This window comes from Triticum dicoccoides, chromosome 3B (genome assembly GCF_002162155.2).
Source record: "Triticum dicoccoides isolate Atlit2015 ecotype Zavitan chromosome 3B, WEW_v2.0, whole genome shotgun sequence".
In the NCBI taxonomy this organism is placed as follows: domain Eukaryota; kingdom Viridiplantae; phylum Streptophyta; class Magnoliopsida; order Poales; family Poaceae; genus Triticum; species Triticum dicoccoides.
Genome location: NC_041385.1, coordinates 385067285 through 385095067, shown reverse-complemented (window position 1 = coordinate 385095067; position 27783 = coordinate 385067285). Strand labels below are relative to the sequence as shown.

Genomic DNA, 27783 nt, shown 5'->3' with positions numbered 1-27783 from the left:
AGGAAGAGAGTCCGGACAACACAACGGTCAACGCCGGATTCAGGGGCTCTCGACCCGGTCAACAAACGAAGCCATTTAAAGGCAGCAAAGAGGGACCATCCGGCCTGAACAAAGTCCTGGATAGATTGTGCCAAATTCATGGCACCCCCGACAAACCTGCGAACCACACTCACAGAGAGTGTTGGGTCTTCAAGCAGGCCGGCAAATTAAATGCCGAACACAAGGGAAGGGAAACACCAAGTGAAGACGAGGATGAGCCTCGCCAGCCGAACACTGGGGGACAGAAAAAATTCCCACCAGAGGTAAAAACAGTAAACATGATCCACGCGACTCACACACCCACGAGAAGGCGCGAACGCGCACTCAGAGACGCATACGCTGTAAGGCCCGTCGCCCCCAAACTTAACCATTGGTCGGCCTGCCCGATCACCTTCGATCACAGGGACTGGCTGACTAGTATGCGGCACGGAGGATCAACTGCCTTGGTGCTCGACCCAATGATCGACGGATACCATCTCACCCGCGTCCTCATGGACGGTGGCAGCAGTCTCAATTTAATATACCAGAACACTATCCGCAGGATGGGGATAGACCCATCCAGAGTCAGCCAAAGTAACACCACCTTCGAAGGGGTAATACCAGGCGTTGAAGCAGGGGCTCCATTGTACTGGAGGTAACATTCGGTTCCACAGGCAACTCCAGAAGCGAAGAACTACTCTTCACCATCGCCCCCTTCCAAAGCGGCTATCATGCATTGCTTGGGAGAACGGCCTTCGCCCGCTTCAACGCAGTACCGCATTACGCCTACCTTACACTCAAGATGCCTGGTCCACGTGGCATCATCACCGTTAACGGAAACACAGAGCGCTCTTCATGCGCGGAGGAATACGCGACGGCTCCAGTGGCCGGACTTTAAGTGGCCTCTAATACCAGAAAGCATGTCTAGTCGTTAAGACCACGGACACGGTTAGATGAGTCCGGCAGCCCAGATAAAACTGGGCTAGGGCGCCATATATGTAATCCCATAGAGGACACCAGGGGCTATAGATATTTAATAAAACCCCACTATTGGCTTGACCTCATTAACAGGCCAATGTCTTACACTTTTACTATCCAACGCACGCTCACGTTATGCTCTTCTACATGAGTTTTTCTTTTTATAGACACCATTCGTGCGATACCCTTCCAGGACACGGCACAACGGAGATAAAGGCGCAGACGTGCAGCAGGGCCCCGCTCAAAGGTTTCTCTTTAGATTAAGCCCCTGTGTAAACCTTTTTTATTGCCTCTTGTTGTTTATACATCCCATGGGTACTACATCCACAGAGGATACTACCGTTATTGACATTTCGCCACGACAGACTAATGCACGTACCTGGAAATACAGGGTTCATAATGAAGGGCGTTACTCAGCCCAGTATATGTTACAAAGTCCGAATATCTTCGGGAATGTTCGGCGTCGCGAGTTTGGCCTTATATGCATCAGCTCCGAATCATGTCTTTGGTCAAATGTTGGGGTTGTCGGCTCCTGGGTTTGCCGCCTTATGTTCCGTTCTTATCGGCTAAGGCAGCCAAAGGAGAACTACTGCGATTGTGCCCTGGTTATTCCGGATGAGCACCTCAGTAGAGAAAGCCGAAAACTGACTATCATGATACAGCGAGAGACTGTTCAACCACTCGAAGACCTATCGGAATCTTTAGGACTCCTCTGCATTAATGAAGGACCGTTTCCTGGTCACGTACACATGCGCCCGTATTCGGATGCACGCGAAGGTACAAGGGGCTACATAGTAGCCCCACTGTCAAACTCATATGGCTAAGTGAAAGTGTTACAGCTATATAGTCCGGTTGCCTAGTTCGACGTGCGATCACCTCCTTAATGGACCAAGACGTTGGATCAAGTGTGATTACGCATATTTTTCGCGAACACCCCCGCATTGTATGTGTGGGGGCTGAAGCCAACGACTGCTAACTTTCAGATTACACATATACATAAAACGGCCGCACAGGAGGCACAATAATACTTTTGGGCAAAAAGTATAAATATAGCCTCATAATCAAAATAACATTGTTTTTACAATAAACACGATTTGTCACTCGAACATGATATTCTTCGAGCACTGAGCCTCTATTAAACGAGCACCTTCTGTTACCTGCTCCAAGTAGTGCTCGGCCGGATCCTGGCCTCCCGCCGGATTCTGGGTCGCAACGATGGTGGCCTCCATATCTGTCCAATATGCTTTAACGCGGGCAAGAGCCATCCATGCACCCTCTATACACGCCGACCTCCTTATGGCATCGATCCATGATACGACACCTAGGAATTGTTGCACTAAACCAAAATAACTGTCCGACTTAGGCTCCTTCGGCCACAAATGGTCTATTACAGACCGCATTGCAAGACCGGACAACCTATGAAGCTCAGCCACAGTAGCCATCTTCTCACTCAACGGCAATGGGCGCGCGGGAGCATTGAATTGCGACTAGAACAACTTCTCCACTTCTTTATCACCTTGATCCTCAAAAAACTTGGCCACATCAGTCGTACTCTTCGCCAAGTCTGCATACGCGTCTGCAGGGCTCCAACGTCGATCCAGGGGAGCATACTTCGGATCTGAAAACTTCATCTGCAATAAGTAAGGGTTTCCAGCCGCGATTTCTCCGGCCAAACGAAGCTCCTCCCGCGCATCCCTACTTTCAGACCGCGTCTCCTTGGCTGTATCAAGTGCCTTCTTTAGGTCAGCCAAGTTCACTTGATTCTCCTTCTCAAGGAGCTCATATCGGCTGGCGGCATTTTTCAGCGCTACAGCCATTTCGGCTATTTTGTCTTCGCTTCGGCGATGAGCAGCCTGTTCGACTCTCAACTCTTCGGCTGCCTTTAGGGTAGCCGCATTGCTAGCCCGAGCTTGTTCCTTGGCCTGGGCAAGTTCTGCCCTCAGGGCTTCCACGGCAGCAGCACCATCTGCAGTCCACACATATCACATCAATATTATACTCATTTCAATTTTTCCTATAAATAATAAGGAAATCAGAGCACATACCTTGTGACTTGTTAAGCCGCTCGTTCACAAGCGTGATGTCGGCATCAATAACTCCAATCTTCCTCCTCAGTTCGGAAACCTCAACGGACTGGTCAGCTGCCGGATCCTTAGACACCTGCGCATAAGTACAGCGTGATCATTACTTCAAAATATGATCCTCAGTTTGCCGCCTAGGGCTGGCAACCAGAGTCTCAGGGGCTACTATCCATATGGAGCACACCTAGCGCGCGCGTCACAGCCAAAAAATTATGTATTTTTCATTACATACCTCAAAGCCTCTGAGCAGGCTCGTAAATGCTTCATTCAAACCGCTTGTAGCGGATGAAATCTTCTTGAGCATTGTGCTCATTAATGAGCGGTGCTCCTCTGAAAGAGCAGCTCGCTCCAGAAGGCCCGTCAGTATGTCCAGTCGGACGCCGAACTGTGCTGGACCCTTCTCATCGCCCCCCGTGGGAGCCGAACGCTCTGGGCTCAGGGCGGCTGAAGGATTAGCTTCTGGCTTCGGCAGATCCGGACTCCTCCGTGACGACACCTCGGGGTCGCCCGCCTCATGAGGCGGAGAGGTTGGTGGGGTCTCACTCTCCATCATCTCCGGAGGGAGATCCCCCGAAGACGAACTATGTCGAGAAGAGTTGCTAGCCGGACTGGAAAGAATGGATCCTGGTTATTGTTCTCGGAGAAAAGCGGTACCTTCGAATTTACGATTAACTTGCAGCTTGGTTGAGGGCTGGCCCGTTGGCGGGCATGACGCGGTGAGGACGCCCTTCGGGGCAGGGCCCCCTGGTGACGCTTTCTTCCCCTGTTTGGGCACCTCTGTCTCCAAGTCTTTGAAGGCGGCCCTCTTCTTCCCCCGCGGGGAGGAGGCCTTAGACTCCCCTCCCCGACTATCCTCCTTTGGGTAGGCAACAATTCCCCCGGTTTGGATGCGCAGTGTGTGAAGTTTGGGTTCTCTGTTCTTCCCTTCATCTTTCCCTGAGGGCATTTTGCTAAGCACCCGACCAAGCATCTTGGCTATGGTAGGACTAGGCGAGCCTTCGGGAAGTGGCGCCGGACACCTGATTCTCTACGCCTTGCTGGGCCATTACTAGCCACGGAGGATTTTCAGAATAATGATTATGATAAATATAAATGAAGTGTTCGGTTTCGGGGTTACTTACTTGGGTATCTGGGCGATTGCAGCTTAGGCCCGCATCCTCAGTGGTGTCCGGACACTTTACTTGTGGTCCGAAGAATAATTTACACATCCCTTCGAGCGTCAGGCCGAAGTAGTGCAGAATAGTCCGCGGACCCTCTGGATTGAATTCCCACATCCGGAGAGGCCGGCGTTTGCACGGCAACATCCGTCGGATCAGCATTACCTGAATTGTGCTGACAAGGTTAATGTCCCTCTCAAGAAGCTCCTGATACGGCTCTGCAGTGTTGGTACATCACTAGCAGACCCCCAATCCCATCCTACATTGCTCCATGACGCCAGTTGTGACGGAGGGCCCGAACGAAAGTCGGGGGCAGCCACCCACTTTGTGCCTCTGGGAGCCGTGACGTAAAACCACCTCCGTTGCCATAAATCGGATACCTCTGGGAAAGAACCCTTCGGCCATGGGGCATCGACGTTCTTGCTTATTAAGGCACCTCTGCACTCTGCATGTCGCCCCTCAATCATCTTCGGCTTCACATTGTAAGTCTTGAGCCATAAGCCGAAGTGTGGGGTGACGTGGAGAAAAGCCTCGCACACAATGATGAACGACGAGATGTGGAGGATAGCGTCCAGATCTAGATCGTGAAAATCTAGCCCGTAATAGAACATGAGCCCCCTCACAAAGGGATCAAGAGTGAGGCCCAAGCCGCGGAGGAAGTGAGAAACAAATACGATGCTCTCATTAGGCTCGGGAGTAGGGATGGCCTACCCTGGAGCAGGAAGCCTGTGCTGGATGTCGGCAGTCAGATATCCGACCTCCCTAAGCCTCGCAATGTCCTCCTCTTTGACCGAGGAGGCCACCCATCAGCCTTGAGGGTTGGATCCGGACATATTGGAAGATCTGGGGTGTTTGAGTTTGGGTCTCGGGTGTTAGAACTCGAGATGCGAAAAGGCGCAAGGGTGGTGGAAAAGAGGTATAGGCCTCAGCCCCTTTATAAAGGGGGTGAATATCAAGAGTCCTCAGCGTGACTGCTTGAGACTTATCTAAAAACACAGAGTCATACCAATAGTCGTCGTGGGGTTGCGCACACCCGTATTGATGGAAGATCCCGCAATAAGGGGAACACGATCTCTGATTTGGCAGGGTGTGCCAATAAAACGGCCTCGCAACGCGTATCAAAGTGGGCTAAGAAAAACCGGTTCGTGTTGGGCCAGGCCATGATGCAGCGGCACGACGTACAAAAATTGCCAGCAGATCAGATTTATGCTATGCTTTCTACGGCGGTATGTGAAGATCATCTTACGGATCCGGACACGGTCCAGGTGTTCGATGATTACTATTCGGAGATGGAACCCGCCTTGCAATGCCGAAGACAAAACTGCGCGCCGGACTCATCGTCATTGAAGCATGGTTCAGGGGCTACCGAGGGAGTCCTGGATTAGGGGTATCCGTACAGCCGGACTATATACTTTGTCCGGACTATTTAAGCGTGAAGATACAAGACTCAAGACTTCGTCCTATGTCCGGGTGGGACTCTCCTTTGCGTGGAAGACAAGCTTGGCGATCCGGATATTATATTTCCTTCCTTGTAACCGACTCCGTGTAAACCCTAGCCCCCTCCGGTGTCTATATAAACCGGAGGGTTTAGTCCTTAGAGGGACGAACAAAATCATAATCATCATAGGCTAGCTTCTAGGGTTTAGCCTCTACGATCTCATGGTAGATCAACTCTTGTAACACTCATATCATCAATATCAAGCAAGCAGGAAGTAGGGTTTTACCTCTATCAAGAGGGCCCGAACCTGGGTAAACATTGTGTCCCTTGCCTCCTGTTACCATTAGCCTAAGACACACAGATCGGGACCCCCTACCCGAGATCCGCCGGTTTTGACACCGACAGCAACCAGTTCGGGTCCGGGGAGGCACAAGGGCTCCTGCAATCCTATGCTTGAGCCAGAGTCCAGAGGGCGTGAGGTCCCGTCCGAAGGGGGAGTATCCGGCTCAGGGGATTCGGAGACCCGAACATACTTGGTTTTCAATATAGGGAGCAAAGTGTCTTTGGCCGGTTCCTCAATGACTTCTACGAGGTGGGTGATTGGTGGGTGGTTAATTTCCCTCTGGTCGGGCTTGAGCCCGATCTGATCATAGTCCATTGAGACCCAAAGGGCAGCGATGCGGTCCAGCAGTTCGTTTAAAGACGAAACGTCCGCCGGATCCAACTTTTCGGAGTACTTAGGGCCGATACGAAGACGGTGTCCGACAGACGTGGGGGGAATTACAGGCTCGACGGCCGTGCAAGCCCTTATGGTGAAACCGCCGAACTGGAGGGTCTGCCCAAAAGCTAGGCACCCTCCAGAAGTGATATTGTTGTTGATGACTAGGTGAGCCATAGATCGCTTTTTGTAGGCAGCATAGCAGAGCTCTCAATGAAAGCACTAATGTCGGTGTCAAAACTGGCAGACCTCGGGTAGGGGGCCCAAGCTGTGCGTCTAAGGATCAATGGTAACAGGAGACCAGGGGACACAGTGTTTACCCAGGTTTGGGCCCTCTTAAGGGAGGTAAAACCCTACACCTACTTGATTATATTCAACGAGTATGAAGATTACAAGAGCTGATCTACCTTGAGATCGTAATGGCTAAACCCTAGATGTCTAGCCTATGAGTATTCCAATGACGGTTAAGAAGATAGCCTCTACGGACTAACCCCTCCGGTTTATATACACACCGGAGGGGCCTAGGGTTTGTACAAGGTCGATTCATCAGGGAAGAAAACTTTCGGACTCTAATCTTGCCGCCTACGTATTGAGAAGTCCCATCCAGACACGGAGGATAATCTTCAGTTTGATGTTGTACGGCCCATCCAACCCGACCCATACTCCTAGGCCGGACACCCGAGGACCCCCGAATCCAGGACTCCCTCAATATGCTTGAGTATTGAAATCTTCATGTCAAAACTAGACTATTGCTTTGAATCATCTAAAAGTCCAAATGTCCATGCTACAAAGAAAAGAATATGTGATGAACATGTTAGGCAGCATTCCACATCAAAAATTCCATTTTTATCATTTACCTACTCGAGGACGGGTAGGAATTAAGCTTGGGGATGCTGATACGTCTCCAACGTATCTATAATTTTTTATTGTTCCATGCTGTTATATTATCATTCTTGGATGTTTTACAATCATTTTATAGCAACTTTATATCATTTTCTGGGACTAAACTATTGACATAGTGCCCAATGCCAGTTGTTGTTTTTTTGCTTGTTTTTTACTTCATAGAAAATCAATACCAAACGGAGTCCAAACACAGCAAACTTTTTGCTGATTTTTTCTGGACCAGAAGACACCCGTTGGGCCAAAGAAGTACCAGAGAGGGGCTCCAAGGGGAGCACAACCCACCTGGGCGCGCCCTGGTGGGTTGTGCCCACCTCGTCTGCCTCCCACACCGCCTCTTTACTTTATAAATACCCCAATATTCCAAAAACCCTAGGGGAGTCGACGAAAAACAATTCCAGCCGTCGCAAGTTCCAGAAACCATAGATCCAATCTAGACACTATCACAGAGGGGTTCATCATCCTCATTGGTGCCTCTCCGATGATGCGTGAGTAGTTCATTGTAGACCTATGGATCTGTAGTTAGTAGCTAGATGGCTTCCTCTCTCTCTCTCTTTTGATCCTCAATACAATGGTCTCTTTGAGATCTATTTGATGTAACTCTTTTTGCGGTGTGTTTGTTGGGATCCGATGAACTTTGAGTTTATGATCCGATCTATGTTTTTATCCATGAAAGTTATTTGAGTCTTTTGATCTCTTGTATGCATGATTACTTATAGCCTTGTATTTCTTATTTGAATCTTTGGTTTAGTTAGGCCGACTAGATCGATTTTTGTTGCCATGGGAAGAGGTGCTTTTGTGATGGGTTCGATCTTACGGTGCTCAATCCCAGTGATAGAAAGGTAAATAACACTATGTATTTTTGCTATTAAGGATAATAAGATGGGGTCTATTCCTACATGAATAGATCTTGTCTACATCATGTCATCATTCTTATTGCATTACTCCGTTTCTCCATGAACTTAATACACTATATGCATGCTAGATACCGGTTGATGTGTGGAGTAATAGTAGTAGATGCAGGCAGGAGTCGGTCTACTAATCTTGGACGTGATGCCTATATACTGATCATTGCTTGGATATTGTCATAATTATTTCAAGTTCTATCAATTGCCCAACAGTAATTTGTTTACCCACCATATGCTATTTTTCTCGAGAGAGCCACTAGTGAAATCTACGGGCCCCGGGTATCTTCTTTATCATATTTGCCTTCGAGATCTATTTTTATTCGCTTTTATTTTCAGATCTATATTTTCAAAAACCCAAAAATACCGCGCTGAATTTTATTTGCTTTTATTTGCATCTATCAATCTATTAAAACTTTCTCCCGTCCACGTGCCAATTTCTGGCGCTGTTACCCGAAAGGGATTGACAGCCCCTTTAACACATTGGGTTGCAAGAATTTGTTCTTTGTGTGAAGGTATCGTTTACGTAGTGTTGCTTGGTTCTTCTACTAGTTCTATAACCTTGGTCTCATCACTGAGGGAAATAACTACAGTTGTTGTGCTGCATCATCCCTTCCTCTTTGGGGAAATACCGATGTAGTTCAAGCCGCATCACCTATGCTGCTGCTATGTACTCCAAAGTTCACTTAGACAAGTATCGATGTTGATAAGAAGAAGTGTGAGAGTGAACACCAACAATATTGCTTGGCGCATAGCCCAGAAAAACGCAGTCCAGTCTTTGGTCCCAACTTGTGCCTTTTGGTTATCACCACATATGCTGGTAGTGAACTGTATGGCATGGAGTCTAAAGATTCCAGACAAGTTGGTTGACGCATATATTCATCTGGCACTTAGTCAGTCTGCATGCCAGGGATGCTCCATTTCAGTTGAACTGCACAAAAATTTTGGGTGGTTCATTTTATCGACCGCCTCCTTTCTTGTTTGCAATGTAGAATTTTGGGGAGCTACATGACCAAGATGAGCCAGTAAACTAGTTGGATGAAAGTAGTGGCCAAGTTGCTCAAACCTCCCTCGGCATTGAGGCCACTATCTCAAGGATAAACCTACAAGCAAAGTTTAGATTGTCTATGCTGCCTCTTATGTACTCAAATGTTTGCTCGTACAAGCATTAATTTTAGCAACAAGTACCACCGAGTGAACACCATTTACCAGTCTGTATCCTAGGTAATTAAAGTTTGTCCATGGATGATATTGGTTGTGATCTCTCAATCATTTGGATGCATAAACATGCTGAACATGCGTATATCTAAATCTTTTTGTGAATGTTAGCAATAAATATTGTCGTGTGATCTATCAATCATTTGGATGCATAGACATGCTGAACTTGTGTATATATGAATCTTTTGAGTTGTTCACTGTGAATGTTGTCTATGAATATGAATGTGTCTTGTGAACCTGAGGTTGATACGAATGTTTACCTTTTCTATTGTACTTGTATGTGAACTTGTTAGAATGTCTACTGTGGGATTGTGATGTGTGAGTGTCAACGGCACACCTTCTTCCCGAGAAGAATTGCACCTGCTTGTTAGGGTAGCAACGGTGCATCAGCTCTTTTTTATCTTTTTGCTCTATCTTCCCCCTCCCCCGCTCAACCCCTGCCGTAATGTTTTCGGCTTCAAAACAAACATAGTACTGTGTCATTTTTGGGCCTTGATGAAAAATCAAGTGCTGCTTTCTATAGGTTGGCCCGCTAGCAAATGGGTGCTGGTCCACCATAGACTGGGAGGCTAAAAATACAAGTTGTATGGTGTAGAGGTGGTAAAAAAGCCATCGAGAGCAATCCACTAAAAATCACGTTTGATGTGCTTCTTCAGTCGCGCCGTCGCCCCCCTCTTTAATCCAGTTCGCTCCATTCCCGAACCGCCAGCACGGGACAAAAATTTATTTCCCCCTTGCGCTGTCGTGGGATTGAAGAAGCACGACATCGAATCCAACACCGATGATGGCTGCTTATCCAAATGATTTTCAGATAAGAAAATGCATGTTTCAGAGACAGCATCTAAATCAACACGCACTTTTCAAACATGGATAACAAAATGTAGGGAATTTTATTCATGGTAAAAATGGAACTAGCAACAAGTTAACATCATGCTGATCAACATCCGTGTATAGCACATCTTCATATGATACAAAGCCAAAAAGATATGCTATTTTCAAAATGTCAAGACAATGTTGAGTGTGCGAAAAACTGGATAAATAGGGACATAATTTTGGCAAGTGTTAGATATTTTTCAACTGCACCAGTTGGAATCGAATCCGGGCAGTACATCTTTTGGGTGAGAGGGCTGTAACCACCGGGCTACTGCGGTATGTTCGAAAGAATGAAGGCATCTTCCCGGCTCCGGTTCTTTCCCGTCAGTGTGCGTTTTCCACGGTGCCGTTGTATGCCGTTGTCAACATGCTCAACCAACAAGAGAAATCTGGAGAGGACTGTACACTGAGAGACTGACAGCGGAGAACCACCAGGTCCAAGGCCATACACAAGCAAATGCCTCATTGGAAAAAAAGCTTTCTCCTAATTATATACTGACGTTGGGGCCACGGATTTGTCAACCTAGTCAATAAACAAAATAAATTTGCAACAATTACTGTCATCAGGGAGTTTTTTTAGGGGTATCGAGGATCTAGTTGGTATCATTTTTTTAGACGGCGAACAAGTATCAACTAAGCCTAGGTTTTGTTTTTTAACATGCGTAGCCCACGACATACCAACACAGTAGTTTCAACTTATTTTTTTGAGGTACATCATGTACGTAACGGCCTATGGGCCTCCCAGCGTAGGTTTTACTTTTTCTTAAACATCGGCAACCCAATGTATTTTTTTAATAAAACGGAAATCTTTGTTCTATTTATCTATATACAAGAATAATAATATAGTGTCCAATTTATGTTTTTTCTTCTAACCACATTATATATATTATACTATTACTATTATCGTATATGTAATATACCTATATATACATTGTAAAAACATCCCACGTTTTATTAACTTATAAAAATAAATGTTTAACAGAAGTTGGCAAGGAAAATCCTGGTTGTTTTTGACTCTCAGGCAAGAAAAATCTTGGTGATTGCGTACAAAAACTTGCGAAGATCTTAAGGACCAGAATAATAATAATGCGCTCATGTTTCTTTTGAGCAATAACTCATAATTTTATATATAATAAAATGTGTACCTCCGGTTTATTTTTTGATATTAATTGCTTCTTCTAACCTAACATTAAATATAGAATAAGCCCAGCTAATTCATGTATTTCAAGAAAGTGCAAAGGTGTTGTGATTTCTTAGAAAAAATAAATGAGCTGCATTGACGCTAAATTATTTGTTCATCCAGCCCAGCAAATGGATTGTAAATTCTAGAAAACATAGGTTAAATATATGTCATGTTTTTGCAGGCTGACATATGGGCCAATAGGCCGAAGCCTACGCAAGGCGTTGTCAACTTAGTCAACAAATGATTCAGACATTCACAGCCATTGGATTTATATCCAACGACCAGCATGCATCTTCAATCTCTCGTCTTCTTCCTCCAGCATCGCCGAGACCGCCTGCTCCGGCCTCCGGCGGCTAGCGGCTCTGCTTAATACGCATCATTGTGAAGCGCTACCCCACCGCCGGCCAGCCTATCCCCCCACCCCTCCATAGCTCTTGTTATTCTCCACCGACTGCAGCCCCACGCCGCACCAGGACCAGTTATAACCCTTATACTCCTCTTCATTTGCGACTCCACTGTCGCGTCCCCCCATTTCCGGGTCGTTCTCGTCCGGGGCCTCGCCTTCGTCCACCGCCTTGTTGCGCTCGCCGCGGTGTGGTCAACAAACGAGGGTCATCGAAAGAGAATTGTACATGGAAAGCCTGATAGCTGGGACCCATGAGGTCTATGGTCGCACGCAAAGAAAGTTCCTTCTTATTAAGCTAAAAAAAGTTTCCTCCCCCTGACAGCTGGGACCCACCAACTATATCTCCGCATGCAAGGAAGTGCCTCCTTACTACACGAAAAAAAAATTCCTCCCCCTAACAGCTGGGACCCACCAGCTACATCTTCGCACGCAAGGAAGTGCCTCCTTATTACACGGAAAAAAAATAATTCCTCTCCCTGACAGTTAGGACCCAACAGCTATATCTTCGCACACAAAAAGTGCATCCTTATCCTCCCTGGCAGCTAGGACCCACCCGATCAAAGCGTACGTAGTGTTGTCTGTCTTGTCACAAACGTGTACGTACATACTGGTCGATCGGTCTCTCTGCAATGATGAACCATGGCCGAGTAAGTAGCGACACATGTCATAGTAGAGCCCCCGACATAGCAGTTCAGGTTGTCCCGTCTAAATTGTGTACACGTACATACAACCACATGCCAAAAAAATACGGCCACGTACGTACATATGGGCGGGGTCTCGAAATGCGTACTCGCGCATACGGACGACCAAGTCTCGTGTACATGGAGAGGCAATGGACGACAGCGACTCGTCCCGTTCATCGGTAGCTAACCGTCTGGGTCAGAACGGAGGAAACAACATCGTGTTCACCGGGAGCCAAGTGACTGGGTCGGAACGCGTCCTGTTCATTGGGAGCGAAGCCACTGGGCCGAAACGTGTCCTATTCATCGGGAGCCAACCAGCTTGGACGGAATAGCCGGAACGAGGTTTGGCATACCGCAAAATGGAGGAAAACGGCTTTCTATTCGACCGCGTACGGTCGAAACAGGGTCCTGCTCATTGGGAGCGGTCTGGCGTACCGCAGAACGGAGGAAACAACCTTCTGTTCAGGTGCCTACGGTCGAAACGGGGTCCTGTTGATCGGGAGGGGTGTGGCATATCGCAAAACAGAGTAAACGGACTTGTGTTGGAGCGCCTACGATCGAAACGGTGTCCTGTTCATCAGGAGGGGTGTGGCGTATCGCAAAACGGGACTCCACGGGCTACTTTTCATCCACCGTCTACTGCCTCGCTCCAGCTTCCATGGGCTACTGTTCATCCACCGTTGACTTCCTCCAGCCTCCACCTACTACTGTTCATCCACCGCGACCTTCCTTCTGCCTCCATGGGCTACTGCTCATCCAGTCTCGACTGGCTACTATTTAACCAGCCCTCCACGGGGTCCTGTTCATCCATCCACAACCGGTTTGGGTGTGGCGGCCTCCTCGATCGGGGTCTTGTTCATCAAGCGGCAACGGCCTACTACTACCACAGGGTCCTGTTCATCTAACCCACACTGGGAACTGTTCATCCAACTGCCAACAACGACCATTGGTAATCAAGAGGCAGCTGGTTCGATCGGCTTCAGTTAGAAGCAGTGGCGAAGTAATCGCTCGGGTCCAGTTAACAGCCAAGGGATCGTTTGCTCGGGTTTAGTACCGTAGCTAGTGCAATCGCTCGGGTTCAGTAAGCGAACGCCTCGCTCGGGTTCAGTTAGAGCCCAATGCCTTGCACACACGCACGTACGGAGAGAAATGCGCCAACCTCCGTGCATCGCTCAGCCCCGACCACCCACCGTAACTGGGAACTCCTCGAAATTTTCCTCGCCCTCGCTTCTACCATAATTTTTTCCGTCATGGACGACCCAAAGAATGTCATGCAGGTGCGTCCCCGGCCCATCCAGGACGAAAAACCCATTTTTGTCATGATTTTTTGTTATAGAAGTAGGAGTCATCACATCTATGATGATACGTGTTTTGTCATAATTGTCGTCATAGAAGTGTCATAAGCATGGCATAATTATTTTTCTCGTTCCGCCCATTAATATCACAGATGTGTATTTCTTTTGTAGTGTGTGCCTCTAACGGGGCTAGTGAGGTTGCCAATCTCACTAGCTATGCTAGTTACAAAAGGAATTAAAATGCAAGTGTGGAAAGAGTTGGTGGAAATAAGCAAGAAAGTAAAAACAAGGAATTGAAAGAATGATGATTGGAGGTTAAAACTTTATGTAAGAAAATGGGCAGGGGTCCATAGGTTCACTAGAGGTCTCTCTCATAAGGAAAACATGGTTTGATAAAGAAATCACAGATTAGAAGCTATTAAATTGCAATGTTTATGAGTATTTATATTCATGGCATAACCTTTAGTATCTATATCTTGAGTATTTTGAACTTTTCCCACCCATCACTGGTATTTTTTGCAACAATTTCCTTGAAAACCATCTTAACCTTTCACCTTTTATTGAATTACCAAATAAAATTATGCTTTCTTTGATCAACCAATAAATTCTCATCAATAAAATCTTAAAATTTATGTAGGTAGGTAAATCATGAACAAGATATTTTAAACATTTATTTACGCAACGTCATTAATATGGGTATGTAATCTCCGTCTCTTATACTACTTTGAATTAAACTAAAAAGATGTAAAGTTCTATTTTCTCCCGGCAGAACACTTCGCCTAAACTCACATAAGTCTCGTCTTCCTCTCTATTTTAATTTTTTGTTCACATTCCCATGTCTTTTTCAACAATTTCCCCAAGAACCGCCTTATGTTTTATTTGGTAAGCCAATAAGTTCATGACAAATAAAATTCTAAAATTTATTTAGGTGGATAAATCACAAAGTTTTGATAAACATTTATTTACACGACTACAAGTGTGGGTAGATAAATCACAAGATAACATATTACAATATGTAATATCCATCTCAAAAAATATATTTATATCCCGTTGCAAAGACAATTATCCAACTATTGTAAAACCACTAATCGAAGTGTTCCTTTTCCCTAGCGGCGGATAGGGTTGACAACACTCCTCCATGCATCACCAGCGAGCCAGTGGATTCGCCTTCCCTCTGCCTGTCGTTCCAGTATTTTTGAACATATGGACGACCAGTTGTTTAGGTTGTCATTACCAGCGAGCCAGAAGAGAATCCCGGTGCCTCCGCTTTAGCTAGTTGTTTAGGTTGGGTTTTTAGTCCTCGCGGGACGCCGTTCAAGCGGATGGCGGTGCTTCTTCATCGACTTGGTCTTTCGGGCGTCAATCCTCCTGGATTTTGTCCATCTAGACAGAGTAAACAGAGCTCCGTCGTAGATTCCTGCCATCTCCTTGGGGCGGTGAGGTTAGAGGTTAGGGTTTCTTGACGTGCGTGTGCGACGATAAGTTATGATGTCAATCACTTTAGATCGATTTAAGGGTTCAACAATGACGATTGCGGCTCTAGAGCGCTGGTACTTAAGGACATGTGCATGAAGACTTTCCCGATTGTCATCGATAAGGTCAGACCGACTCCGATAGGGGAGTGGCGACAATGGTGCGTCAGCGGCTCGTTCTGGCAATAGTTTTGATTGTTTGATGGTCTAAGTATCTCGATGTAATTTTATTATGTTTGGAATGACTTTTTTTCCTTAAAAAAATACTCCCTCCGTAAACTAATATAAGAGCATTTAGATCACTAAACGTAAACTAATATAAGAGCGTTTAGATTACTACTTTAGTGATCTAAACGCTTTTATATTAGTTTACAGAGGGAGTACTAACTTGCCAAGCTGACCGCTTGGTATGCATAATTGTTGTTTTTTAAGCTGCACGCAAACCTCAAAACGCAAAATCCAAGAAATAGGCGTGTAGGATGAAATCAATCAAGGCCATCCAATCGACCACGGGCTCACGAAACGTGATCCCTGCCGCCCTCGAACCACCTCACCGTGCTCCTCTTCACCTCTTCCGGCCCAAAGCCCCAGCGCCGCCGAAACCCCTCCTGCGCCCCCTTCTCGCACCGGAGCACGCCTCGAAGCCCCCCCACTGCACTGGGCGTGGAGTCGAGATCCGCCCGCCGCGATTCCTTCGGCTGGTGAGGAAGCCCTAGCTTGTTTACACTCTTCTCCGTCTTGCCCTGGTCTTTTCCTCGCTGCGAGCAATCGAATCCAACAGATCTTTCTTCTTCTCGTGTAAGATCGATCCGAGTCTGCCTACGTGGGGAGCAAGGTGCGTACCTCGCAAGGTGAAAGATGGGTATCCTCGAGAGGATCAAGGAGATTGAGGCCGAGATGGCCCGGACGCAGAAGAACAAAGCAACAGGTTGTGTTGCCTTCATTGCCCCTTGAAATCACTACCGCGGGATTATTGCTCATCACTGCCTACTGTTTGTTCTTTTCTACTCTACTGTGCCACTTTATCTAGTGATGAAATATAAGCTGGGGAGGGGATTCTGGTGGAAGTGAAATGGATGTATTCTGGTTTCGGCCTTTCTTGGATTATCAATTTCTACTTTGCTCATGCTTTCTATGTTTTCGTACCTCTGTTAGAAAATTTAGACAGACATTTTGTTCTTTAGCTATAATCTGTGATCACATGGCCGTTCATTGTCCTAGACGTATAAGTAAATCGGACAGTTTGTATACTCATTGTGCATCCACTGGTGGATTTATGATAATTCTAAAATTTCCAGACAAATGGTTTTCCCACAGGGGCCTGCACATCTATGTAATTCATGATTACTGGATCAAGAACAATCCTTTTCCGTCCTTATGTTCTTTTTAGTTCAAATCAACCAATTGTTTCATGTCTATCCATCTTTATGCATTTTGGTATGAACACTTTCCATACTGTTACAAACAGGTATGTATTTTGCAAAAATATGCACAACATGCAAGGGAATTTGTTGCAGAGAAAAACCTCTAGTTAGCAAGAAAAACCTCTAATTCTCAAAAATATTTCGCCAAGACTGCTAGTCAGATCAACAGCCAGAAAAATTGTAGAGAAAAACAAATTAGCAAGGAACTGTATGTGCATTTATATGTATGCACAATTTGTGCCTTTCAGTCTGTAACCTCTAAGTTTTTCTTGACAATTAACAATGTTTTTAAGGCGGTAAGGCGAGGCAAGGCACTGTAGCACCGACTCACCTTTTGCAAGCTTGAAGCATAAGGCGAGGCGATGCGTTAGACACATAAATATATAATATATGACAGCGAATTAGGAGATTCAACAACTAGCGTTAACATAAATGCACCACAAGTTTCATAACATGATGGCTGTATGCAAAGCACAGGCCCCAAATCATCTTGTGTAGATGAGGGAATGATGCCTCTGAACTTGAGCTTCACCCCCCTCATCTATACATCGCTACATAGCTTTAATTTTTCTGTGTTTAAGAAGCAGTGCATCTCTTTACTAATTTTCACGGGTGCCTTGGGACACTTATCCACATCACTGAAACCCTGCTGCTTCAGCCTTCTCACTCCACATGGACTACGTACACCGGAGTAAAATTTTCCTCTCTAAAGCTGGCCAGAACACATATTTCCAAGTTGGGTTGCGCCTTGTGTGCCTAAGATACGTCCAGACGCCTCAGAGCTCTAAGGCGGACGCCTTTCAAACCTACCAAAGGCGAGCTCGGCGCCATGCTGTCGGAGGGCGCCCTGTCGCCTAAGTGACGCCTGAAAAACAATGATAATTAATTTTCTATCAACGAGTATTTGTGGTTTATCCTTATTTTGCAACGGGTCATTGTGGTATGCTACGTGATATACTAAAGGCTGTTTTCTGGTTCTAGAGACTAACTTAAGTTTTTATTGTCACACAGAATATCATCTTGGACAACTGAAGGCAAAAATTGCAAAACTGAGGACACAGTTATTAGAGCCTCCAAAGGTACTTCTAATTTATGGTGCTGCACAATTTAGATGATCATACATAACTATTGTTTTGTTTTTTCCTAGTCAATCTGTACTAAATTCTTTTACTCCCTTTAACTTAAAAGATTCTAGTAACAGCAGCCGTCTCATGTTGTTGATATAGGGTGCCAGTGCTGGAGGAGATGGTTTTGAGGTCACAAAGTTCGGGCACGGTCGTGTTGCGCTTATAGGGTTTCCCAGGTTCTTTCTTATGCCTACAAACTGAGTACTGTTTCGTGGGTTCTCAAGCGTTTTGGTTTGTAGCACTAGATTGTTAATTCTTGTGCTATTTTATAATAGGAAGAATGTTCTGTCTTCCAGATGTATCATGTGCTGTGCTTGTATTCTTGACCCATGTCTCTCTGTCAATCTAATTCAACCATCGGGTTGGATAAAATGGAGATGTGATATCTGAATTATCTGATGACCCAACTCATGTGTAATACTTGTGCCTCTACCTTTTTCCCTTGGAAAAAAAATGCTATAACTTATACCTACTTCCTTTTACCTAATATTAATCTCCTGCCCTTTTCTACGTGGTTACTAACTTAAGCTAAAAGTTCCTGTTTGTATTGCTATGCATACAAGGTTCGATCTAGTTATCTACTTAGGTATGTCATTATGACTCACACGAGTTTCATATTGCAGTGTTGGAAAGTCAACTCTTTTAACTATGCTGACCGGGACACATTCTGAAGCTGCATCATATGAGTTCACAACCCTCACTTGCATTCCTGGTATTATCCATTACAATGACACCAAAATCCAGCTTCTTGATCTTCCCGGTATCATTGAAGGCGCCTCTGAAGGCAAGGGGCGTGGTAGGCAGGTAAATACTGTTGGTTTAATTATAAGGATAATTCACTTGGTGATATTACTTTGATTTTACATTGTTGTTGCTGCTTTCAGGTTATCGCTGTCGCCAAGTCATCGGATCTCGTGCTTATGGTTCTTGACGCCTCAAAAGTAAGTAGTGCATCTTTACCCAACTCAAGTCACAAGCTTTGCTTCATTGCTTGGACATCCCTGTTTGCTCAATTTTCACAAGACATGATTTTTTTAAGCATAATCAATACTTTATGATTAGAGACAAGGGGGAACTAAGGCAATGGAAACATGTCCTGGACTCTAGGTTCTTTGGGTAGCGTGCTTCCTATTTTAACGACATAATAGGCTATTCTGGCCCCCATAACTTGGATCTCGTTCACAAGAGCAGCCGGAATGTCACCTTTTTCATGGTAGAATGCTTCAACTATGAATGTTCTCACCTAATCCCTTCAACACCATGTTATAAAATTATCTTATTCATGGGGAAACTTTTAGGCTGCAGAAATTGAAGGCAGATGATCAGAAGGAAAAATTAGAGACAAAATAAAGAAAGCAGTTTTAAAAAAGGATGGCTTGGAAAATAATAGTCCTCCCCACTTGTGCCAAGAGGTCCTGGGTTCGAACCAGCCTCTCTGCATTGCACTTTGCAGGGGTAAGACTAGGTTCCTATAATCCCTCCCCAGACCCCACCTTGTGTGGGAGCTTCTATGCACTGGGTCTGTCCTTTATGGCTTGGAAAATAAGAGAAAAATGAGTGTCGTCTTAAGAGAAATTACACTGGAGCTCTCTACACTCGTCACTTTCTTACTTTGCTCCCTTAACTTTTCTCTGTTCCTCACATGGCTCCTTTTCACCGTTAGACTAACTTAAATGGCCATGTGAGAAACAGAGACAACCGACAAGTAGGGAGACCTAAGGAAGAAAACAAGTTGTGGGGAGCAAGTGAGAAGGTGGCGATAATTTAGGAAGTTCTAACGCTATTTCCATTATGATAATGTTGAAGAGAAAGTATGGTATTGCTAGCAGAGGACCTGGCTGGTTAATATTAATACTATCCTTTTTCACCTAATGTTGTATGGTAATTGAGATACATGTTCTCAAATCTGCTGACATATTGCTAAACTGTTGAAGAGATAAATGTATGCCATATTTATACTTTAAGTTAATGGTATGGCTGCTTGAAACTTCTCAAGGATGAAGGGTTGTGGTGTGTATGTTATTTAAAAAATGATATGAAATAAGAAGAATTATTTACATGCAATCTTCCCCTTCTTATACATGATGATTGCACATGGCCGGGCATTACCCGAGTTCTACTTGCTTATTGGATTCATGCTATAATTTTTTTCAGAGTGAAGGGCATCGCCAAATATTAACTAGAGAACTGGAAGCTGTTGGCCTCCGTCTGAACAAAAGGCCTCCTCAGGTATACATTTCTTTAGTCACTTGGTGTGAACTGCGAACTAGACAAATCCAAATGGACATAAGACAACTATATAGAAGACCTACTGTATGGCTTAAGTCAATGTCCACATACATCTGACTATCTGCCTGGATGTGTAGTTGTGCCAATCTAAAACTGAATCAGCTCCTTTTTTTTTGTGTGTGTGCTGGGAAAGTATTGCCAAGTACAATGTTCAAAGAATGCACAAAGTTCATCTGGCCAACACATACCACATGACAGTGTGTGTGTGTTATTATTAATTAGGATTTTTATCATTTATGCCACTAGCTGTGTCTCACTACTCAACTTTGCCACTAGAAGTTTCAACTGCTCAAAAATGCCATCGCTCCATTAGGCGCTTGCTCAAAAATGCCATTAGACACCATTACAGTCAGCTGAAAGCACATTTACCATTTTATATGACCAATACACATCCACCCACATGTCAGCTCTCCCTCTATCTCACTATGATTAAGTGTGGGTCCCATTTGATCCCCAATAGCGTTCTTATTTCCTCCTAAAAGTATTTGCTTGCTTACTCCTGAATAGTTAGGCCCACACTTATCATTGTGAGATAGATGGAGCTGACATGCAGATCTAGAGGTATTTTCATCATATAACATGGTCAACAGGTTTGACCTGATAGTAACCGCGTCTAATGGCATTTTTGAGCGAACATCTAACGGTGCGATGGCCTTTTTTAGGTCTCTAATGGCATTTTTGAGCAAGTATTTTATAAACTGATGGCATTTTTGAGCAGTTGTAAATTCTAATGGCAAAACTGAGTAGTGTGACACAACTAGTGGCACAAATGATAAAAACCCTATTAATTATGTACAGCATTCATAATAAATTTGGTTGGACTGTGGAGATGAAGGGAGAATGGGCTAAAAAACGGTTAGCATAGTATGGCGAGTTATCGATGTTCTAAATCACCTTTTTGTGAAGAACCGAGCATCCATCACAATTGATGAAGTTTGTGGTACTTTTAGGGTTTGTAACGGACAAGTGCTGACCTGAACTATGTGACTCATCCAACCAGCTCTATGAGTTAGTCGTACTACATGTCTTATGGTGCTGTCCTAAATTGCTGGTTTCTATTATACATTCTGTTGATTACGAGGAAGTTGATATATGTGCATTTGTTATTTATACATGTTTTTCTTGGTTGATTTTAATCACTTTTTTGTGTGTACAAATAGATATACTTCAAGAGGAAGAAGACTGGTGGGATTTCTTTCAACAGCACAGCACCTTTAACTCATATTGATGAGAAGCTCTGCTATCAGATACTGCATGAGTACAAAATTCATAATGCAGAGGTGCATGCCGGTGTGTGTTAGTGGTGTTATGTGTGCACCTTTTCAATTTTAACTCATTACTTTAATTTACTTGTAGGTATTATTCCGTGAGGATTCTACTGTGGATGATCTGATTGATGTGATTGAAGGAAATCGGAAGTACATCAAGTGTGTTTATGTATATAATAAGATTGATGTTGTGGGTATTGATGATGTGGATAATCTTGCTCGGCAACCAAATTCACTTGTTATCAGCTGCAATTTGCAGGTATGTTTCCTCCTTGATTATTTGTGGGGTGTCAAAAGTTAAAAAATTGATGTCCAGGATAATTGAAATTGGTGTTTGCTAGTGTACTCCCTCCGTTCCCAAATATAAGTCTTTTTAGAGATTTCAACAAGGGACTACATACGGAGCAAAATGAGTGCATCTACACTCTAAAATATGTCTATATACATCTGTATGTTGTAGTCCATTTGAAACCTCTAAAAAGACTTGTATTTAGGAACGGAGGGAGTAGATGTTACAGTAAGTTGTTTGTTTCACATTTTTGTTTGTTAAAAAAGTGAAACTAGTCGTTCTTTTTTGCAGTTGAACTTGGACAGGCTATTAGCAAGAATGTGGGAGGAAATGGGTCTGGTGAGAGTGTATACAAAGCCGCAGGGTCAGCAGCCCGATTTCGGAGATCCAGTGGTTCTTTCTAGTGTATGTTTGCTCTCTCTCTCTCTCTCTCTCTCTCTCTCTCTCTCTCTCTCTCTCATGCCATGCATGCTTGCACTGAAATGGGTCTGATGGTTGTGGTATTCTTGTGTTGGCATGAATGAATCAGGATAGGGGCGGTTGCACAGTTGAAGACTTCTGTAATCACATCCACAGGAGCTTACTCAAGGATGTGAAATATGTGCTCGTGTGGGGAACGAGTGCTCGGCACTATCCACAGCATTGTGGTCTTGGCCATGGTCTTGAAGACGAGGATGTGGTCCAGATAGTGAAGAAGAAGGTCGGTTCCCTTATTTTTTCTTTCTTATAGCTCAATAATCACATCCTTGAAAACATTACAAGATGCTAACCCTCCCTGTGGATGTGCAACAACTTGGATTGATTCAGGAAAAAGAGGAGGGCGGACGAGGCCGTTTCAAGTCGCACACCAATGCACCTGACCGAATCTCCGACAGGGTGAAGAAAGCTCCTCTCAAGACATGATCCCATCGCCGATTTGGAACTAGCTGAGCCAGATGCTATTTCGGGCGACCATCAAGCCTGGCATCTCCGCACAATCATATGACAAATGTTGCTTTTATCCAGATAGTATATGTGCTCTCATGCTGTATAAGATGAGGCAGGCTTGTGTACACGCAGTGAGTGTTTTTGCCAGCAAACTTTGCAAATGAGTTAGTTACAGATGCCACCTCTTGTTATCGTACTGTGTTTGGAACATTAATTAATTAATGGATTCCACTACAAATCTGATTTGAAGTTATGTTCTCGCAAGGAATTGCAATTGCCAACAACATAATTCGCCACCCCGAAGATTTGTCATGGTTAAAAATCTGACGATAGATTTTTAACATCTCCGTTAATTAATGTATATATGCTCTTTTCCACATTATTAATTACAGTACTGGACAAGGAAAAACTGGCTCAAGTGCTCACACAGCACGCGTGTCGAGAGGCTATTGGCGCGGCCAGCGCTTTGGACGTCATCACGAAGGAGCTAATTTGTTATGCTCACGCCACCCGTTATGGACCAGCGGGTCCAAATCTCCGACCCGTAAACCGCTCGCTCGCCCCCCCGCCTCCCGTTCTCTTGCCGGCGATGACGCCGCCGGCGGCGGCCTCGCCGGGGCGGAAGTCTCCGGCCGCGGTCCTCTTCCTCTGCGTGGTCACTATCTCATTACTCATGTTCATACTCCTTGCCTCCTACACCCCCCGCCTCCAGCCCCACGGTCGCAGCCCCCACCGCCGCCTCAAGCTCCACCCCAAGAACTCCGCCGCCGTCGCTTCTTCCTACGGGGCCGGCGCCGTCCACGATTCCGGAGGAAACCGCCACGCGGCGCCCTTCGACCCGGCCATCGCCGAGCTGGAGCGGCGGCTGGAGGACAAGGAGTGGGAGCGCGAGCACTACCGCATCCTCCATGGCGACGCCGAGAAGGACGACCACATGAAGGAGTGGGAGGAGTTCCTCAGGGAGGAAGAGGACTTCATCAACGACGACGATCGCTTCAACGTGTCCGACCGCATCCGCGCGCTGTTCCCCAAGATCGACCTCACCCCCAAGGACGGCTTCGTCTCCCTCGATGAGCTCATCAGGTGGAACCTCGATCAGGCCAGGGCCGACCAGCTCCACCGCTCCGCCAGGGAGATGGAGCTCTACGACAAGAACGGCAACGGGATCGTCTCCTTCACTACTTTCCGGGCGCTGCGCCAACAGTCCCATGGTACAACTCTTCCCCGCATTTTCTTCTTCTTTGCACATGAATGAACTCAGCCAGCCAAAAAAAAGAAAAGAAAATCATCATGGAATAATATAATGCGGAATGAACTTACTAGCTAATGATTTGCAGGGGATGGCAACTCACTGGGGTTCCCGTGGTGGAAAGAGGAGCACTTCAATGCTTCGGACGTCAACGGGGATGGTTTCCTCAATAAAACTGAGTTTCACGAGTACGCGTTCATTTCAGTGTACAAAACATCATGTGGTTCTTGATTGTATATTAATACTTTCTGTATTTCTTTACTGCAGCTTTCTTAATCCAAGTGATTCGGAGAATCCTAAAATTGTCAACTTGCTCTGCAGACAAGAATTAAGGTAAATTCTTCCTTTTCCGCGGTCCTGATTTCCTACTGCAGATTAAAGCAGACACGTATGCGGACTTGGGTTTAAACTTGAACCTACTGCAGACGACTAGTACTTGGTACTTAGCTGGTAGTCCTGATTTCCTGCTAGTACCTTAATGCGGATTAAAGCAGCAAAATTTTACAATGCTAATCTTTATAGAGTACATGATTCTACATCGTTCATTGGATGGTCTAACAGTTCAATATGGAGGGGTTGCTTGGTTCGCAGTCACTGATAGGTGAACAGTGTCCTCCCCAAAATTTTCTACCATTGGTCATGCCTCATGAATATCCTGATATCCTGTGTGTGTGTCTGTCAGACCTGATGCACTTTTTGTCACTCAATTAAATCATTTGTGAGATAATTGGAAATAGATCTCCCTACTGCGTGCCTCTTTAGGTGTCACAACAAAAACCTATCTTTCTAAATTAAGTGCAAAAGAAGCTACATTGTAGACCTATAAGCACACACCACCTCATCGTATTACAATAGTCACCCTGTGAAGAAGTTAAAACCACATCAAGTTTGAGCAGTTGGAAGTAACATCCCAGAGCGTTGTGTTTTGCTAGGTCAAAAGACTAAAGAACCTATTGAATGGGCATATACATATTTTCTTTTTTTGTCTGGAATGCTGTGAATTTTGTATCACAAAATGTTTTTCTGGAGGTGAATATTCCTTCCATTATTTCATTATCTACCTATATTATATGAGAGCACTCACAGTTCCTTGTGTTGCCCATATGCCATGTCCAGGCAGAGAGATAAAGATGGTGATGGAAAGTTAAACTTTGAAGAATACTTTCATGGGCTACATGACCATATACATGGTTATGATGATGAGAATGCAGCTATTTCTCATATTGGGAACATGACAATTGCAAAGGAGCGGTTTTCCAAGCTTGACAAAGATAATGACGGGTACATAATTGGAGCTTTGATTTAGGACTTCCAGTCATGAAATTTCTCATATGACCAACTTCCTTTTTATGCATTTGAACTTTTCTTATGTAGGTTCATTTCAGAGCATGAACTAGAACCTGTTCTTGATAAGCTCCATCTGTCAGAACGCTATTATGCCAGACAGCAAGCCACACATGCTATTTCAGAGGTTTGATCCGCATCCCCCTGGAGTTTTTTTTACTTAATTTTCTCTTATTAATTGAGACCTTAGAATAGCGCGAGGTTCTGTTTATTATGTATATGTTGCGTAAGATAATCGTAGAAGAATTCAAGGTACGTTAGCATGCTGCTGTTATGTCTATGTGCATAATGAAAATGATGCTAAAGGGACTGAAGTTCTTCGAAATGCTAATTTGTTAGTTCAGGATTTATACTTATATGGTGAAGCAGCTATTTGTTTTCTCATATCTTATTTTTTGCCATTATCCTTGATACATGGTCAAGCAAAAGGGCAATTGTACTTCAGCTTATGAGCAAACATGTGTGGGGTCTCTTTTGTCCTTGATTTGATTTGCTTTTTCCAAAAAAAATTAGGCAGACAAAGATCATGATGGAAGACTAACACTGGAAGAGATGATCGAGAACCCCTATGCATTTTATGGTAGTGTTTACTTCAGCGATGACGAGGACTACTTCCATGAAGAGTTCCGTTAAGGCATCTGCAGGTAACTGCACCCATCTGTTTCCTAGCCGTGCAGTTCACCTGCCTGTCACTGCTTTCCTGGGCACCGCAACTAAAATTATCTTTTCTTTTCGCAGATCATAGGCATCCTAACCATGAAATGTGACAGGCAATCTAGCAGGAAGGATTCCGAGTGCATCATTACTAACCAAAATGTTGTGTGAATACTCGCAAGAATCAGCGTGCCACGGTATCTTATCTCTGTACCCTTACCGTGCCTTGGCATCGCCTGTATCTGGACAGCACACAGCTTAGAGTTGGCATGGCGTGACACGGGGGGATCAGGTGCTGCTTTGATTCTCTGAATTGTTTAGTGAAATGAAATGGCATCTTACTGGTGAGATAGGAGTCCAGTCCACATGCCAGGTTAGTTTAGATTAAGCTGAGCTGGCACCGTCTCAGTTTTGTAAAACGCACAGAACACTGGTGGTGAAGAATGAGAAAATTAACACTTGGCAGTGATGAGCAGACGCAAGTTCGATAATACACACTGCTGTTTCGTTCTGTGAAATGAATCTGATCAGCTGTTTGCTCTCCTGATCCGTCTTGCCTATGTTTCAAGGAAAAAGTATGATAATTCTTGCTGTGTCTATTAATGCAAAACAAAGATGCTCTTAATATTCTCTATGATATAGGATTAGGACAGGTGAAGGATGTTTCGGCACTTCCTGAGATGTTCATGAATTGTTTCCTGCTATGCTCTATGGTTATGTATAAGGTGCTGTACTGTTACATATTTCAAACTTCATTCATAGGCGCTGCTCCACTTTTGCAAGGGAAATTTTATGTCGACTAGCAAACATGTCTGTGGGTTGTAATGGAAGGAAAAAAAGATCACACCTCCAATTTGTCTCATTGATCATCCTCTTTCCCACCTTGCCGATGATGGCCGCGTTGCCCACTCAATTGTACAGGGCCCGAACGCGGTCAATCCCAAGGCAATGAGCTCGGCCACCGAACGACATACTGGGGTCACTAGACCGGGCCAATCGTAAGTGGATGTTTATTTTTTTAAACTAATCATGTTTGTTGAGTATATGTGTTGTGCATCGTAGAGTACGTAATGGGTCTAATGGACCCATTAGTCTTAGAGTTAATTAGAGATAAGGGTCGCTTGTTTAGGGGTCAAGTAAGCCTTGCTTGGGAGTCAAGTAAACCTCTCTATTAAAAAAAGGAGATGTATCAATTTAATCAAGCAAGAATTAAGAAAAAAATCCCTTCCCTCTTGCCCGGCCGTGGGCAGAAAGGCCCCCGGCCGGCCCTCTCGCGCCCTCCTTCGAGCAGCACCATAATGATTTGGTATCAGCTAGCTTCGGTTCGATCATGTCTTCACCGCTGCCAAGCCTGTCTCTTCCGCTGCCGGTCACCTTGTCGCCTCCGGCAACCACCACGACCGTCATCCCGCTCCTGCCCGCGTCGGGATCCTCTGTCACGCCCGCCCCCACCGTCCTCACCTGGGAGGAGGTGTCCGGGGGTGCTGCGGGACCTAACCCAGGCGGTCCAGGAGATCCACCTGTTCTTGGCCGGGTCCTACGGGCCGCACTCGGTTGCGCCGCCCATCGTCGCCCGCCCGCCCCCGCGCCGCCGTGGCTGCCGTGGCAGCCGCCGCACCAGGCGGTCTTCGCTGCGCTCGCCGGGCCGCTGCAGCAGCCGTTGTAGCTGCCATCCATCGCCTCCACCGCCCAGCCCTGGCTGCAGTGGCAGCCGCCGCTCCTGGCGGCCTCCGCCGCGCCCGGCGCTCCGCCGCAGCAACCGTTGCCGCTGCCCGGCGCGACAGCTCAGCAGCCGCTGCAGCTGCAGCAGCCACCGCCGGTAAGCTCCGCCGCCCAGTATGGGATGCCCTACGACGGGAGTGCGACGACCTCGTTCCCATCAGCACC

General features: G+C 45.5%; 2 protein-coding genes across 2 annotated transcripts; both read left to right on the top strand.

Moving 5' to 3' along the window:
* Positions 1–15846: 15846 nt before the first annotated feature.
* On the top strand, positions 15847–22902 carry LOC119276128 (developmentally-regulated G-protein 2). Its single transcript, XM_037557121.1, has 12 exons — positions 15847–16026; positions 16129–16253; positions 17761–17828; positions 17976–18052; positions 18500–18680; positions 18761–18817; positions 20031–20105; positions 21326–21445; positions 21522–21692; positions 22014–22127; positions 22252–22422; positions 22530–22902. The coding sequence occupies exons 2-12, from the start codon at positions 16184–16186 to the stop codon at positions 22623–22625; spliced, it is 1200 nt and encodes a 399-aa protein (XP_037413018.1). The 5' UTR covers positions 15847–16026; positions 16129–16183; the 3' UTR covers positions 22626–22902.
* A 254-nt stretch (positions 22903–23156) lies between these two features.
* On the top strand, positions 23157–26439 carry LOC119276130 (calumenin-like). Its single transcript, XM_037557122.1, has 7 exons — positions 23157–23860; positions 23987–24086; positions 24166–24231; positions 25015–25179; positions 25273–25369; positions 25756–25886; positions 25981–26439. Exons 1-6 carry the CDS (start codon positions 23239–23241, stop codon positions 25873–25875), a joined length of 1170 nt encoding a protein of 389 aa, XP_037413019.1. The 5' UTR covers positions 23157–23238; the 3' UTR covers positions 25876–25886; positions 25981–26439.
* The last annotated feature ends 1344 nt before the right edge of the window (positions 26440–27783 follow it).